Source organism: Dermacentor variabilis, chromosome 6 (genome assembly GCF_050947875.1).
Source record: "Dermacentor variabilis isolate Ectoservices chromosome 6, ASM5094787v1, whole genome shotgun sequence".
Classification (NCBI taxonomy): domain Eukaryota; kingdom Metazoa; phylum Arthropoda; class Arachnida; order Ixodida; family Ixodidae; genus Dermacentor; species Dermacentor variabilis.
In genome coordinates, this window is record NC_134573.1 from 63142401 (window position 1) to 63159726 (window position 17326).

General features: G+C 49.3%; 1 protein-coding gene across 3 annotated transcripts in view; it reads right to left on the reverse strand.

Annotated features, from left to right (window-relative positions):
- Positions 1-17326, reverse strand: part of LOC142584182 (uncharacterized) — a 174080-nt gene that overhangs the window by 80368 nt on the left and 76386 nt on the right. For all 3 annotated transcript variants that reach the window (XM_075694349.1, XM_075694348.1, XM_075694347.1), the window contains one exon: positions 4674-4699. In XM_075694349.1, the coding sequence (XP_075550464.1) occupies positions 4674-4699 (26 nt within the window). The remainder of the gene's footprint in view (positions 1-4673; positions 4700-17326) is intronic.

The window sequence follows — 17326 nt, forward strand, 5'->3', positions numbered from 1 at the left end:
GGGCTATATTTGAGAATATCTTATGGCTACTTAATACCAGATATTTTTATTATGACATTATAAATTGAGTACTGAATGGCTACTAACAGTAAGTCGGCTAACGAATGACACATAAGACATGTTATGATGAAATTGCTTCTGCGCAATGACGAATAAGTGAAGGTAATTAGTGAGGTTAATTAGAATAATCTTTAGTTGATTTATTTAGTCCTATAATCATAATAAATGCTAAATTAAGTACAATAATAATTATTTACTGTAAATAGATTAGCCTAATCAGAATTCTTTAACTGTAACAAAGGTACTATAACTAATTATTTACTACATATCATTGAGATTGATGAACAAACAAAGAAAGAAAACGATCAAACGTCGCCACCATACAAGACGCGTTCGCTAACTTCAGACATGTATCCAACTGGAAATAATGCTCACGCTCTGTCTGACAAGGCCAACAAGGGAGCTCTTGCAGTAATTTATTTTACCATTGATCATTGCACATTCCATATCTTCTCAAGCTTCATTCGTAACCTCCAAGTTTCTTGCCCATATGGTAACCACAGTAGAATTTGGTGAGTCTGCATTTTCCTTTTCGAAGATAGCGGTAGACTGGAAAGCTGGCGTCATGGTTTGTTAATGCCTACGGTATGCCTTCTAACCTTTTTTTTCCTGTAAGTTTTGATCTCGTGACCAGGGTGACCAGAAAGTTCCCTAGGTAAACCTACCCTTGCACAAGTTCTTCTACGTTCTCGACTAAGGTCCTCAATCATCTGTTACAGTTCATTCCAACTTGTCTGAACTAGACAATGTCATCTCTAAACAGTGGCTTACTGAGACATCCTTCGTTGATCGTCGCTTCTAAACCTTCACAGTCTAATAGCTTGAACACTTCTACATCCTTGCTCATCAGCGTGGAGTCCGCAGAAAATACCCGCCGCCTCACCCACAACTTGACGGGGAAGAGGCCGCCGATTGGCGTAAAATACAGGCAGGGGTGTTCCCTCATTTCAAATTGCTAAACGCCATGTATCCCACTCGTTATAGGGCCAACTGTCCTTGGTGCGGTGGCATACCTACCTTAATACACATAACCTGGGAGTGCACTAAGCACCCTCACAGGACAAATACCAGTAGGACAATGGAGCAGTGGGAGGCACAGCTCGCCCGCTCCGACCTGGCAGGACAAAAGTCCTTAATAAGCCAGGTCAGGCAGGCGGCAGAGGCCAGTGGGGCCCTGGACTGAGAGGCTCCGACCACCCCTCCTTCAAATCTTTACAACTGCAAAAAAGTTTCTCTCTCTCTCTTTAAAGAAAGACTTGAGTATCATTACATAAATTGTTCTGTGACATCGTATATCCCTTTCTTGCTCGGTGCTTTTCTGATTTGTCTTAGAGAATTAAGGTAGCCGTAGACTATGTATAGATATTTGCTAGGGTATTCATGAATGGTATTTGTACTCTTGATTACGCAGTCTCTCGGACTTCCTAGTATCTATTCAGGACGGCATGCATCTTTATATTTGAAATTACTTTGCTAAATAGTTTATACCATATTGTAACCAAGCGAATCGGCTAGGAATCTTTCAATCCCTAAACGTCTTTGTTCTTATGAATTAGCATAATGCCGGTACTCTCTTAATTTTCGGTACAGTTGAAGTCGGGAGGCGTTGCCCACAGACGGACCCCAGTTTTTCAAGTACAATATCTCCGCCATCTTTAACCAAACTGACTATCATTCTATCTTCTGGCGATGTTTTTCCAGTGGCACTCCTTGCAAAGTTCTTCAAGTTCCATAGCTAGTTAGAGATGCAGATTCTGCATCCTCTTCGTCACTAGCTGAAGTGAAGATCTCGTGGCTGTTCTGGTACTGTAGATGTCAGTATAGAACTCCTCTGCTGCGTTTACTATGTCATCAAAATTGCTCATGACATTGCACTGCTAATCTTTCAGTGCATACGTACCGCAGTTTCCTATGCAAAGTTTCGCTTTCACTGATTCCTTGCCACCACTGTTTTTACTACTTCCTCAACCTTTACATTTTCGGATATCACTTACTTTCTTCTTCTTTATCAGCTTTAACATGTCAGTGAACTCTATGTCACCTCTTTAAATACTAACTTTTATACTTCGTGGCTTCTTTATTATGTCCTTTTTTACTTGGGACTGCTTAATTCTCGTCTATGCGTCTTACCTCCCACTTCAACTGTTGCTTCTGAAATGACTCCTTACTGTTTCTTTCATCAACTCAATGTTACCTTCGTCTTCCTATTCCAGAGCCGCATATTTGTTTGCAAGCAATAACACGAATTAAACTCTTTTTACCCTGACTAGGTCTTGGTTGCCCTGTTTCTCCTTGACTAATTTTGCTTTTCCACTTTCTAAGTAGAGAGAAATCCTAGGCCTCACTAGCATATGATCACTGCCCTTTACATTACCTAACACTTGTAGATGCTGCAATATAGTGAAGTCTGCATTTTTTTCGTTAGGGTTTTTCTAGATTTGCTTCCTGTTATTGCACTTCCAGAAGAAGCTATTCATCGTTCAGTGCAGATTACTGTCTGCATGCTCTAGAATCAAATCTCTTTTACTATCTTACAGTCGATGCTATAGCTATCGATTGCCTGCTCTACATATTGGTCTTCTCCCTCTTGCACATGGAACTGTCCATAACCCCAGTATACAACGTTCGCACTTCCCTCATTGCCTTGCCTATTGCCCCATTCGTCACTGACTTCCTTAAATGTCGGAATTAGAACTCGCACCTTAATTTGAGCTTTGCAATATAAAAACAAAATGCTACAGAATAAACTATCAAAGCGCTTCCTTTGTTGTGTAGCATTCTATGCACTCTCCAAACAAATAAAAGAGACCGCGACCTTTTGTAGTGTAAAAATTCGCTCAAACATTAACGCTGCCAGTCCTCGATAATAAGCTTTAAATCACCAAAAGAGAAAACAGTACCCGCGGTATTTCGTTGCAGATAATTGACAATGTAGTGTGGAAATACGGACAAATGGTGCCCACGTGTATTAGTTAGCCAACCTCTTCATGTGTGCTTAACTAGTTCGAAAAGCCAATAGCTTTTCCTGTACCTTTATTATATTGCATACGAAAGTGCACACGTTATCATTAGTGGCATCTATCATAAAGCGCTTTTTATTTCACAACTGAAGCTTTTCACACGATGCGTCTGAACATGGCTAGGAAGGCGTACCATGGCCCCGGAATGCCATGTGTTCCGGGACACTTAAATTTTCCATTGACTCTAGCTTCAAGTGCTGCCTATGTAACGCTTCCCGCTATCATTTGGTTTAAACCAGCTGTTTCCCTATCGTGAATGCCATTTGTGTCACATAGCTTACATATCGGCGGCATACCACCGCTGTTGATCAACCAACCCCTTCCCACGCTTCCGTGACAACGCTGACGCAGCGAGGCCGTCTGCTATAATAATCAGGAGTTAACGTTTACTTAGGGCAATGAACTCTCTTCAATGGCAATAACTGAAAGCTAATATCCTCTGAATTTAATGCAAATACTAGAGGAAGATTAGGTTCACCGGAAGGATATTACTGCGATAGCAATTGTTGAATTTCCCGGGTTTTTCCTACAAAAGAATAAAAGGACGAGCTTTGCGCCAGCGTGCGTTTGTGCGTGCTCCAAGAAAGACTGGGAGCCATCCTTTACATTCTGGGCTCAGCTGGACGCCAATAAACGCCTATCTGAGTCTTAAGTGGTGGTCGGTTTTTCGTATGCCTCATATTGTATAGTAAATATATGGACACTCCAGGCGCATTTCCAGTGCGGGCGTCACCATGATGTTCTCTATAAGGTCTCCGTGGCATAACATCGGGTCTGTGCACAGTATGCGGTGGGCGCGAGTAAAAGCGTTCTACTTCGGCGGCGGCTGCGTATGGCGTGGCCGAGCGCGACCGCACGGGCCCTATCTTGAAAGTTATCTGTAATGCGGACAGACTGCACCGAGTGCAGATAGCATAGTATGCGCTGTGTTCGCGTTGAAGCGAGTGGCAGCACGAAGGCCGATCCGCTCGCTGCTGCTGCCGCGCTTTCTCACGCCAGCTTTCTTGACATCGAGTTTAAGCGGTCATCGACTGAGATGTGTTCCTGCTTGCTCGCGCGCGCGTGACCCCATGCTTGACAATTAAGTTAGTAGGCAAATGTTTGCAAATTTATGCGGCCCATAAAACTACTGTCTGAATATCTGTGTAATAATTTGATATTGCAATCGATACTTAGCGTTCGGACGAAAGTGCGACTATTTTTTTACTTACATTTAACACGTGTATCGTGCTTGCAGATAACGAACCTGTTTTTTTCTTCATATCTACGTTGATGCATTTGTCTCATGTCCCAAAAACCGCGACGCTGTAATGACCGCGTTGGAGCATCCTCGAAGCGTCTATACTTCATTCTAAATGCACGTCCATTTTAATATCACCTGGTTGCATATCAAGCGTTGAGATCATAAAAAGCTTGCAAAAAACTTCGCTGTAAGACCTTATTTGAAAACTTCTCATGCGTTATTATTCAATTATACTTGAAATTAGCGACTACAATTAGAAGATCATCTACGAATGTACGCAGAAGAAATAGTACTTATTCGCTGTGTATATAGGGATCACGGGCTTTGTAGAACCACGAAGCAGAACTTACCTCTAATGGCTTAATTTCACTCGGTACTTCACATTCGTCGTAGAAGGTCGTTTGAAATATGAAGAGAAAACACAATATTAGGACAACTAATGTCAGATTCTTTTAGAGAAACTTTGTTCTAAATTTAACTTTCCTAATGGACAGCACAAAAAGCTAGCACTTTCTAATAAGATGAAAAGGCCAATCTATAGAAGAATGGTCTTCGCATACCGTGTACATTTAATCTGCCATTAATATATCTCTAACTAGAAACGGCCTTCTTTCTGTCAGAACAAACCTGTTGTCGCAAGGCCTAGAGAAACATAGCTTGTTTGCACCTTTTGTAAGTTATACGCTAGTTCTGAATTGAGAACCTAGTGCTAGTGTAAACAGAGAAAGATCTTCAGTGTGAGTAATCTTTACCTTTAATCTTTACAAAACAATTCTAAAATGGGGTAACAGCCGTACAGAAATGTCTCAGAAACTATCCAACCCGAGCATGCCATATTCACGCCTAAATTATCATATCACTAAAAGCACAATTATCTCCTAGCTTCTAGTAAAAAATATGTTGTACAATGGTTGAATCATATTTTATTGCCTGAAGAAAATTAATCAGTCATTTTTTCGTGTCACATAAAGTGTAACAAAATACATGGTGTGGTATCATGTTTTCTTTCTTAAGAGAGAGAGATACAATTGAGAGAAATTGAAGGGAGGTTAACCAGATTTCAAGCCTCCGCTTTGCTACCCTAGACAAAGGGAAGGGAAAGGGGAAGTAAATAAGCAAAGAAGAGTAAGGCGTGAAAAAAGAAATTACGCGATAATTATAGTCTTTCTAATAGGACCCTGCCACGTAAAAAGGTCAACAAAGCCTGCATCAAATTTCGGTGCGACGACAGTTCATGTCGGCATTCCAAGACTGTGTGTTCTGAAAGTGGCCTGTCGCCAAGGCGTCCCAATACGGCCGCTATCGACAGCCGGTGCACGTTGTATCTAGGACAGTGACAAAGTAAGCGTTATATAGTCTCCTCTCCGCCGTAGTGACTGGAAGCCGCGCTCTCATTCACACCGATTCGGAAGGCAAATGATCTGGTGAAAGCGACACCAAACCACAGTTGGCGAAGTACTACTGTCTCGAGTCGAGAGAGTCCAGATGGGGGTCGAAGTCTAAGAGACGGGCACAGTCGGTGTAGATGTGTGTGCTTCAAGCTTGGTGTGTTCCGTAAAGATCTTATGGCATCATTTGCAAGCTCACAAAGTTTCGTTGCTGCGTCCGTACATGAGAATGGTATCGAGTCTTGCAAGCTCGCATCATGCGTAGATCGTGCTGCTGCATCGGCATGTTCATTGGCCATTATGCCACAGTGGCTTGGAATCCACTGCAACGTCATGTCGTGTGCTTGCTCGACAAGGTGGTGAAGCAGCAGTCTGATTTCTAGAACTAGTTGTTCGTGTGGTCCGCGGCGTATGGCAGAAATCAAACAATGAAGGGCAGCCTTGGAGTCGCTGAACACGCTCCATTTTTTGGGTAATTCATCAGAAATTGCGCGAACGGCACTACAAATAGCTGCGAGTTCCGCCTCAGTCGCTGTAGTCTGGTGAGGTAGTCGAATTTTTACCATGGATGTTTTTGCAGGAAAGATCACTGATCCTGCAGACCCATTCATCCTGGTTGAAGCGTCAGTAAATAGATGGTAGTGCTCGTTGTATGTCCCGTACACCAAGAGCATTGAAAGCTGCTTGAGTGCTGTAGACGAGAGTTGTGCTTTTGTTCGTATTCCTGTTACCATTAGTCGAACTTTTGCTTGAGGCAAGCACCATGGGGGAATCGGACCTCCCGCTGGAGCTGTATATTCTGGTGGAAGGTGTGCATAATGGGACAGGACTGTTTGATAAAAAAGCACGTGGTTGATCCTCGTGCAGAGAGGCTAGATGATGGGCAGGGGCTCGAGCGAGGTGTCTTACGTGTGCTCGGAGCGCTACCATGAATATATTGGTCTTGGCTGGGAAGTCATTTGTAATCGCAATTGTTTCAGCTGTTGACGAGCATCATGGCAATCCCAGACACACTGTAATTGCCTGGGACTGGACGCTTGCGAGTGTACGGATATTGGTTCTGCATGTGTTCGTCAGCACAGGCAAGCTGCGTCGCAAATGCCCGAGAAAGAGCGTCTTGTATAGTTGCATCATTGCATGTACGTAAGTACCCCATGCTTTTCCTCCAAGAAGCTTGAGCACATTAGAAGATCCGTCAGGCGCTTGTTTAGGTAGGCCGCCTGAGGATTCTCGCAGAGGTCACGATTGATGATTATGCCTCAGAATCGGTGAGTCCTGACAGAAGGTATACTTTGAACGTCGGTAGAGACATTGTATTTCATTATCTTTCGGCTAAACGCGACCAATGAACATTTTTGGCGAGATCTTGAGGCCTTGTTCATTTAGGTACGTAGATGTTAAGGTCCCAGCTTTCTCAAGCCTTGCGCGTACCTGCGACCGTGTCACACCAGATGCCCAGACGCTGATGTCATCAGCATGCAAGATACTTTGAGCGTGTTCAGCAGTCGTCCCACGAGACGAATGAGTACAAGGCTGAAGAGCGTGAGACTCAAGACACCGCCTTGCAGAATGCCTTGGTGCGTGTAATATTGCGAGTTTGGGCCAGCTTCAGTGTTAACGAGTCCACCTAGGTAAATACCTGCGTGTCCAGCGGCATAACTGAGCGCCTAGGCCCACCGATTCCAATGCTTCAAGTATGGCGTCATGAAGAACGTAGTCATAGGCTCCTTTTATATTTAGGAACATCGCTACCGATCTCTTACGCGTCTTTTGATGTTGAACACAGGTTATCAGATCGATAACGTTGTCGATAAAACATCGGTGAGGTCGAAAGCCAGCCACGGCGTCTGGGTAGATTTCGTAGTGTTCGAAATGCCACTCAAGTCTGGCGAGGTTCATTGACTCCATCAGCTTTCCAATGTAACTTGCCAGCGCAATTGGTGGGTATGAAGTAATCTCCAGGGGAGACTTGTCAGGCTTAAGAAGTGGTACCAGGCGACTGATCTTCCAATCCTGTGGAACCTTGCCGTTCTGCCAGGACTCGTTATAGATATTAAAGAGCGAACTTCATGCCCGTTCACCAAGGTGACATAGTATACGAGAAGATATATCATCCGGGCCAGGCGACGACGACCGATTGCATAGGACGAACACCGCGTCAAGCTCTGGCGTTCTGAAAGGCTGATCCATTCGTCAACCTCGTTAGTCTGAGATATGGTTCTATGTAAGTGAACCTGTGCAAGTTGGCTGGCACGCAATCATAAAACAGATGTCTTCCGCCACATCAATGTCTTGTCGGTGCTGGAATAGTGCTAGGGCCTTAAGGGGAAAGCGCTGTTCCGGAACAGAACGTAGACTTCGCACAGTTCTCCATATTTGAGATAGCGCTTTGCAGGGGTCTAGCGACGCACAAAATTATCACCACCACTAGTTTATCAATGCGGCATTGTATCTTCTTCTGCATTCGCCGGGCTATCCTTAGATCCAAAATTGACTTAGTACGTCGGTAACTTCCTTCAGCACGATGGCGAATCTCATGGATGGATGGAATAACTTTAATTAAAGGTCCTGCGAGCTACTGGGCGGAAGTTCCCATAGAGCGGGCTACTCCCAAGTTGGTACCGGGAGTTTTAACTCCCTGGCCGCATCGTGGTCTCGCTGGAGGGCCCAGAACGGCTCCGCCAGGTCTGTGCTGCGCAATGCTTCTTGTAGCCTGGCAGAGTATTGATCCTTGTTTGTGTGGGTCCGACCACACGTCCACACCAAGTGATGTGCGTCTAGTGTGCTACGGCGATTTTCGCAATATGATATTTTGTATAGGTCAGGCATGTAGTGATGTAGTCTGTTCTGCGTGGGGTACGTGTTTGTTAGAAACATTCTGAATGTGAGGGCTTGAGGCCTGGTGAACTTATTGTGAGGTGTGCTGTATATTCTGCGGTCTAATAAAAGTGCTTTGTGATCTCGTTGTATTTGGAGGGAGGGTCGTGATTCTCGCTGGGATGGTCACGACCAGAATAGGTGGCGTCGCGGAGGGTTAGATCTTGCGGCGCTCCTGTGAGCCATCTCATTGAGATTGCGAGGGGCGTCCTTGATCTCTTCGAGGTGTGCTGGGAACAAGCAGATGGTGTGATTCTGCAGCGATGCCGATCTATTGATTATTTGTAGTGCTTGGCTTGCAACTGCTCCTTTCTGAAAGGCTTTGACGACCGAGCGTGGATTGCTGTAGACGTGGGTGGTGGTTGGGTCGGTGAGCGCGAGTGCGATGTCGACCTGTCCTGCTATCTCGGACTTGTGGGTCTTGAATGTTAGAGCGCTTGTGACTTGACCTTGTTTGTTGGTCGTGGTGGCAACGAAGGGCTTCCTGATCGGGTACTGTACCGCGTCTACCAAACAGGCTAGGATCTTCTTATCACATATTTCGCGCAGGATGAACGATCCGCGTGCCAGGCTTCTGGGTTGATGGTGCGCGGGGTTCGTGTTCCGCGAAAGGGGGCGAACCGTGTAGGAGTTGCGTGTGTCCTTCGGAACGCTTCGATATAGATTGTCGATTACGGCAGAGAGACATCGGCACGTCGGTAGAGACATTGTATTTCATTATCTTTCGGCTAAACGCGACCAATGAGCATTTCTGGCGAGATCTTGAGGCCTTGTTCATTTAGGTACGTAGATGTTAAGGTCCCAGCTTTCTCAAGCCTTGCGCGTACCTGCGGCCGTGTCACACCAGAGTGCGATGTCGACCTGTCCTGCTATCTCGGACTTGTGGGTCTTGAATGTTAGAGCGCTTGTGACTTGACCTTGTTTATTGATCGTGGTGGCAACGAAGGGCTTCCTGGTCGGGTACTGTGCCGCGTCTACCAAACAGGCTAGGATCTTCTTATCACATTTTTCGCGCAGGATGAACGATCCGCGTGCCAGGCTTCTGGGCTGATGGTGCGCGGGGTTCATGTTCCGCGAAAGGGGGCGAACCGTGTAGGAGTTGCGTGTGTCCTTCGGAACGCTTCGATATAGATTGTCGATTACGGCAGAGAGACATCGGCACGTCGGTAGAGACATTGTATTTCATTATCTTTCGGCTAAACGCGACCAATGAGCATTTTTGGCGAGATCTTGAGGCCTTGTTCATTTAGGTACGTAGATGTTAAGGTCCCAGCTTTCTCAAGCCTTGCGCGTACCTGCGGCCGTGTCACACCAGAGTGCGATGTCGACCTGTCCTGCTATCTCGGACTTGTGGGTCTTGAATGTTAGAGCGCTTGTGACTTGACCTTGTTTATTGATCGTGGTGGCAACGAAGGGCTTCCTGGTCGGGTACTGTGCCGCGTCTACCAAACAGGCTAGGATCTTCTTATCACATTTTTCGCGCAGGATGAACGATCCGCGTGCCAGGCTTCTGGGCTGATGGTGCGCGGGGTTCATGTTCCGCGAAATTAAGGGGGCGAACCGTGTAGGAGTTGCGTGTGTCCTTCGGCACGCTTCGATATAGATTGTCGATTACGGCAGGGACCCTGCTCGCCATTGCTGGCTCGCTGGGTCCCTGCCTTTCGAGCTCTCCGAGGACCTGCTGGACGGCCCCGAGCGCTTCGTCTTGGTCGTAGCTCTTCGCCGCTACCTCGAGACGCGGTGGGATCACTCTTGATTTTGCTTCTGCATTTTTAACGCAGTTCCAGAAGATGTGCGCGTAATCTGTCGTCTCCCTCCGGTAGACTGCACTTATCAGTCAGATATGCCTCAGCGTACATGCGATGCATCAGTCCCGGGCTTAGTAGCGATCCGGTCTGGACCTGTCTCAGTAGTACCGCCTCCGCTCGACTCAGCCTCGGGTGCGGGGGTCGGAGAGTCGTGCCAGCCAGGCGGTAGGCATTCGTGATTTCGTTGTAGTCCGTCATGCGGCCCTTGGTTCCGAACCACGTCGGACGGTCTGTCGCCGGGGCGCGGTTGGTTAGCGCTCGCGCTGCTGCGTGCACCGTTTCATTGTGGTTCCCAGTGCGTTCCGACGCGTCGCCCGCGTTCGTCGGGAACCATTTGATTCTTCATTTTCTGTCTTGTAGTTTGGCCGCTCGAAGTATGCGCTCGGCCTCCCTGCAGATTTGGCCTTTGGCGAAGTTTCGCACCGCCTGTCTTGAGTCACTCAGCACTGTGTGACAGTCTGCGTCGGCAATGGCCAGGGCGATGGCTACCTCCTCCGCTTGTTCCACTCCGGCGCTTCTCGCGCTCGCTGCCGTCCTTGTGGCGCCGGTTGACGCCTCTATGACGAATGCTGCGAAGGCGTTCTGTTCGTATTCGACCCGCGTCCACGTATCGCGCGTGCTCGTCGTTGGGGTACTTGTCGATGAGAGCCTTAGCCCTCGCCGCTTTTCTTCCCTTGTTGAACTCGAGATTCATGTTCTTTGGTATGGGGTCGATTCTGGTCTGACGTCGACCTCCTCGAGGACGGGGAGCTTCATCTCCCCCTCGTTCGAGCGTCCTATTCCCAGATTGTCCAGTATCTTCCTCCCTGCTTTGGCCATGGACAGCCGCTCCAGTTGAGAGGTCCATAGCGCTTCGGCTATTTCTTCGAGCGTATTGTGTATCCCGAGTTGTAAAAAGCGGGTCGTGCTCGTGGACTCGAAGAGGCGGCCCACCGTCTTGTACGCCCGTCTGATGATCATGTTGATTTTGTTACGTTCGTGCTACAGCCATCTGTAGTAGGCTGCAACCTGCGCGACGTGGCTGATAACGAAGGCTTGAACGAGCCTAATTAGGCTCTCCTCTCTCATGCCAGCCTTCTGGGAAGCGACTCGTTTGAGAAGTAGAAGCGCGTTGGCTGCTTTTGCCGTGACATGGGTGAAAGTTCCGCCGTTTCTTCCGTGCTTTTCGATGACCATGCCTCGGATTTGCCGACCTCGGGGATCACATTGCCGGATTTGGTTACGATTCTGATTTTTTCATATTTGCGTTGTCTGGAGTTGCCGCTGCTGTTTTTGGTAGGTGGGAGTATGAGAAGCTCCGATTGGCTCGGCGAACATCTCATTTCGGTGCCTTCCAGCTGGTCTTCTATTGCGTCGACGGCAGCTTGCAGCGCGCCCTTGATGTCAGCGTCGCTGCCACTGGTCACCCACAGCGTGATATCGTCCCCGTAGATGGTGTGCCTGACGTCTTCGATGTCCGCGAGCTTTTCGGCCACTCCAATCATTACCAGGTTGAACAGAATCGGCGAAATGACCCATCCTTGCAGTGTGCCGGTGCTCCCGAGCTTCTTCTCTTGCGTCTGTAGGTTGCCTGCTCGTAACTCGGCGGTCCTGTCCGTGAGGAAGTCCTTGATGTAGTTGTAGGATCTGTCACCCATGTTGAACTTGGAGACTTGGGACAGAATCGCCGAGTGTTTCACCTTATCGATGGCGCTCTGCTGGTCGAGCCCTAGGATTGCTTTGTTGTCGCAGGCGCTGCCGCCATCAACGACGATTTGGTATTTGAGCTGGAGCATCGCGTCCTGCGTGCTTAGGTGCTGTCTGAAGCCGATCACGATGGTCGGGTACAGCCCGTACAGTCTTGCCACCTGTCGAGCAGGACGTGCTCCAGCACCTTGCCCACCCAGGACGTGAGCGAGATGTGCGCGGAGGTTATCCATGTGCCGCGGCTTCCCCGGCTTGGGGATCAGGATGGTCTTGGCGGTCTTCTACAGCTTTGGCAGCGCGCCCTCTGCAGCACTTTTTGTACTTTGCGAGGTTCTCAATCGAGCCGTCGTCGAGGTTCTTAAGCGCCTTGTTTGTGACGAGGTACAGGCTGGCTACCGACCGGCTGTTGAGGTCGTGCCGGGTCGCGCGTGACTCCTCGAAGTCGATGTCACGATCGAGCTTCGCGTTAGGTAGGCCGCCGTACGGCGCATGTTGTACGGTGGGTGTAGTCAGCTGGTATTTGTCGTTAATGCGCCTGGTGACTTCGTCGGCGCCGTGTAAAGAGACCGCCCGATGTATGAGCACGACGAGTCTCTCACTTCGGTGCGACTTGGACTTGGTTTCATCGAGCAGGTGCCGCAGCAGGTTCCACATCTTCCCGCTGTGCATGTGCCCGTCTGCCGCGTTGCTGATGTCGTTCGACTGTTGCGTGCAGAGTGCGCGGCAGTGATCCCAGATCGCTCGGGTCACCTCCGCCACCTTCTTTCTGAGTCTGCGGTTAAACCATTGTTTCTCCCAGCGATTGAGTATCGACTGCGTGGCTTCGATGAGATGCGCACACTGGCTGTCTACTTTGTCGATCTCCGCGCACGTTTCAATTTCTTTCGTCGCGTCGCGTACGCTCTTGGTGATTTCGGCCGTCCACGAGTCGATGTCTTCGATCTTGTCGTCACCGTCTCTCTTCTGGCTTCTGGCGTCTCGAAAGTCATCCCATTCTATCCATCTGTGTGTTTTGATGCTGGTGTCATTGTGTTCTGGTATGCCGATTTCCTCGATGGTGGGGTCACTGCCGAGGTCGGTCCCCGTGTTTCTCCTGGTGATCGCGCACCGGATATCGTTCTTGACGAACGTCAGGTCCGGAGTGGTGTTCCGGGAAACGGAGTTACCGATTATCGTCGGATATGTCGGGTCGGTGATGAGGGTGAAGTCGAGTTGCGTGGCGTATTGGTACAGATCGCGGCTCTTTGCTGTTTAGTTGTTGTAGCCCCAGGCAGGGTCCATCGCGTTGAAGTCTCCGCACACGATCAGCGTGTTGCGGCCCGCTGCGGTGCTGGCTCTGCGCAGTAATGTCTTCAATCTCTGTTTTCTCTGCGATAGGTTGCTGTAGACGTTGAGCAGAAATATGCTACCTTTTCTCTTCTTGCCCGGGATGATTTCGGTGAGTGTGTGCTCGATCTTGATATACATTTGCAGCTCGTGTTCGACGAACGTGAGCCCCTTCCTGACCAGGGTGCACAGGCCTCTCCCGTCTGGCGGTCCCATGTGCACTCTGTAGCCTGCGAGGGATGGTGCATCCGTTAGTGCTTCTTGTAATAGTATAACGTCCGGCTTGCGCGCGGCATGTGCGATATGCTGTTGAACGACTGCCTTCTTCTTTTCGAGGCCGCGACAGTTCCACTGCCACGCCGTTACACCTGCTGCTGATGATGTTGCATTGGCGGCCATGATTGCGTTGGCGTGTACGGGGCTCCCTGGTTGGGTGGATGTTGCGCGAAGAGGGGCGCAAACGTCGGGTGGCTTACCATCGGCTGTAGAGTTCTTTCAATGTGGGCGAATCTGTTCATGTTCTCGGCGTGGTAGGTCTCCATTTTTTGTTTCAAGGCTTTCACTGCTGCGATGTTCGCCGTGATTAGCTGCTTGAATTTGGTGAATGTCGCTTCGAATTTTGCTTCGAGGCTGTTGATGCGATTGTTTTCTGTTTGCTTGCGCGTGGCCTCGACGGCTCGCTTTTTCGGTGCCGGCTCCTCTATGGCTGGCTCTGGGGATGTTGGTGGTTGTTTCCTCGGTCTTGCTTGTGCTTGACGTGGGTCTCTGTAGAGGCTCGTTGTTGCATAGCAGCAACTGACGGATCTCGGCGATCTCTCTCGTGAGGTTGTTGATGGTCGCTCGCAACGCCGCGTTTTCTTGTCTTAGCGTCTCATTTCCTTCTCGCACCTTGTTCATATCTTCTTTCTTAGTGGTTTCGATGATTTTCTGCGCGTTCCTTATATTGTTCACTTTCGCTGCCTCGACCCAGCTCATTCGCGCACGTGATGGTGACCTTTTCCTGCTGAGGCATCTCTTGAAGCAGCTGCTGTCTCTGGATTTAGGCGCGTAGTTCCTCGGTGGGGTCCTTGACTTTCGCGCAGCTGGCGCCTTGTCGAGTGGCGGGAAATCGCTCTCCGACAGCAGCTGCCATTCGGCCTGTCGTCGCTCCCATTGTCGCTTGCGCATTAGGTAGAAATCTTGTACTTCGCCTTGCACGTTCGGTCTCCGGTCGGGTGTTCACCCCCCACAACTTAGATTTTGGGGTACAGCGATGGTCTTCTGTAGGGTTCGCGAGTCCGCAGGCCAGGCACATCTTGATTCGGGGGGTCGGGCACACGTCCTTGCGGTGTCCCACTCGGCCGCACTGCTGGCAAACGTCGATTTGTTTCCCGAAGAGGCAGCACGGTATCAGGTTGACTCCGTATCTGACGAAGTTCGGTACCTTGGGTCCCTGGAACACCACGATCGCCAGTGGTCGCGCTTCCAATCCTTATTGCGCCCACTACTAGGAAACTCCTCTCGTGGACGATGTTTCTATCTAGCTCGTCGGCACTCGCGTCGATGGGGAGGCCTCTGATGATGCCCTTTACGGTGTCGTGAGGTGGCGTGCGATATGCGCTTACTTCGTAGGGTTTGCATTGAATAGAGATTTCCTGGATTTTAGCGTATCTTGCTGCGTTGTCTTAGTTCGGTGTACTGACCACCGTGATGTTCTCTTGCGTGTTGGGGCAGATGGTGTCCGCGGCGCTTTCCTTTTGTGATCTTGGCCGCAGCGAGTATGGCCGCAGCGACGGTGGTGGTCCCGGTCTTCCCAATGTCCAGTCCCCCTCTGGGTCTTACAACTATTTTGCTTTCTTCCAGTGGCATGGCTGTCATTCGTGCTGCCTTGATGACCGAGGCTCTGGCGTTCTTGTTCAATTTCAACCTCCTCCTTGTTTCACTCCCGCCGGGTCCGTCGGGCTTGCCGCTGGCGGAACTCCGCTGGCGCAGCCTCGACATACGTTCCTCCGCGAGCGTCCATCCGGCGCCGTTGTGGTATTCCTCGGGTGGTACCTCTTTTCCTTGAACTTCAACGCACATGTGATTGTCCACGATCATTGTTGTTTGAGCGGGTGCTCCATCTCGGTGCTGACGAGCGGCAGCCACCGAGGAGTATGGCAGGCCGCTCTCGGAGCGACGGTGTTGGACTTAGCGTCCACGGAACACGCCTAAGCCTAGCAAACCTTCGCACGGCGGCTGTAGATATAGTCACGAAATGTGGCAAAGAAAAACGCACCTCTAGGGTCAGCTGGTATTGGTCGATGCCGCTCGCCTTCACGGACACATTGGTGCAAGCAAAATTTTGGTTCGAGGTTATTAGCACTGCGTAACTGGCTAGCAATCACGCAGCCGATCTGTGACTAGGAACGAGGGTTTCTTCTTCGTCGTCGTCTCCAGCTTGAATTGAAAAAAGTTCTCACATTATGATCGCTTCGCATAGGAGCTGAAACACAAGAGTGCTTGTGTACGAACAACCGAATGCAACCCCGAAACCTATGAGCGCCAATCTATAAAATATTTGAATCAGCCACCGAAACCGTTCTCGCGCATTTCAAATGCAGAGTAGGCTTGAATACACTATGCTATGCCTACGTTAGCCCTCTCTATGGTGCCGATGGCCTCGCTTGGTGGTGTGCTCACAGCGGTTGCTAAGCCGGCATAATACAATAAAGCTTTGTGCTTCCGTATTTAGGTTTCACCCCATAAAGCAGTAATATCCAAAGGGGATCACATAGAATAAATCAGATGACTGTTTGTCAGGACAAAATTTCCGTAAGATGTATGAGTGCGTCGTAGAGCACGGAACGAAAAAGACCGATAAAACAAAACTTGGGTTTTCAGCATGTTCTTTTGCTAAATAATGGTAAAAAAATCTAGCTGACGCTTGTTTTGTAATGCCGCGCGATTGGATGATTTGCTATATAAAGAAAATGGGTTTACTGGTTGTCCGACTTGATCCTAACATTAAAAACATGCAAACGTCATGTAGCTTGACAGAAGCAAGGTAATGTTGTTGGCCATTGCTTGTAGATGCTCATATTCGAGAAGGCCAAGAGCCGCCGTATTGAACAACCATTCGCCCCGTTCGGCAACGCCGCCGAGACATCTTCTGGTGCAGAGCTGCCGCCATCTCATCTTTCACCGCCTTCGGCCGAATTGACGCATATTGACCGCCACGAAATCTAAGCGAACGCTCCAACCAGCCTCTCTGCCAACCTTTACGCCGGCGATTTGAACGCACCAGCAGTTTCACTCGTCCAAGCCATTGGGAGAACCTCGGGGTTCCCGCTGCTTGCGCTGTGGACAACCGTACTTCCACTTCCTGGACCCCGACATCGTTCCCTAGTTATCAGAGGTTCGCTCCACGATCTCAGAACCATTCTCACGAGAGAACTGATTACGATCGACCTATTTACTTTCGCTTTCACTGCGACCACGTCATGCAAGTTACTCACTACTGTAACAAGCGCTGGTCGTACCCGCAACGTACGCCATCCTTTGCCCATGCTCGCCGCCTTCATCGCGGCCCTTTTGAGTCACCATCTGCGGCCACCCACACAATCCTGACGATGCCACGACATGGTGCAGCCGCTCTCCGTCACCTAAAGGCCACCAGTTGCGTTCACAACATTTCCGTCGTCCGTCCTCCCGCTCCCTTCCACCAGTCTGCGCGACGTCGCTGAGCTACCGCGGCTCTTTCACTTCGGAAAACAAGAGGATGAAGCGCGCGGAGGTAACGCTGCATCCACGACTCCGCCTCAAAACCATCTTGTTACTCTGCCATTCGACGATGTATGCTGGACGTTGACGTTGATGGCATGTCCATCTCTTTCTGTCAGGAGCTCTGGTCTTCGCCGTCGTCTAAAAACGGTGGTCATACCTGCTGTATCCCGCTTT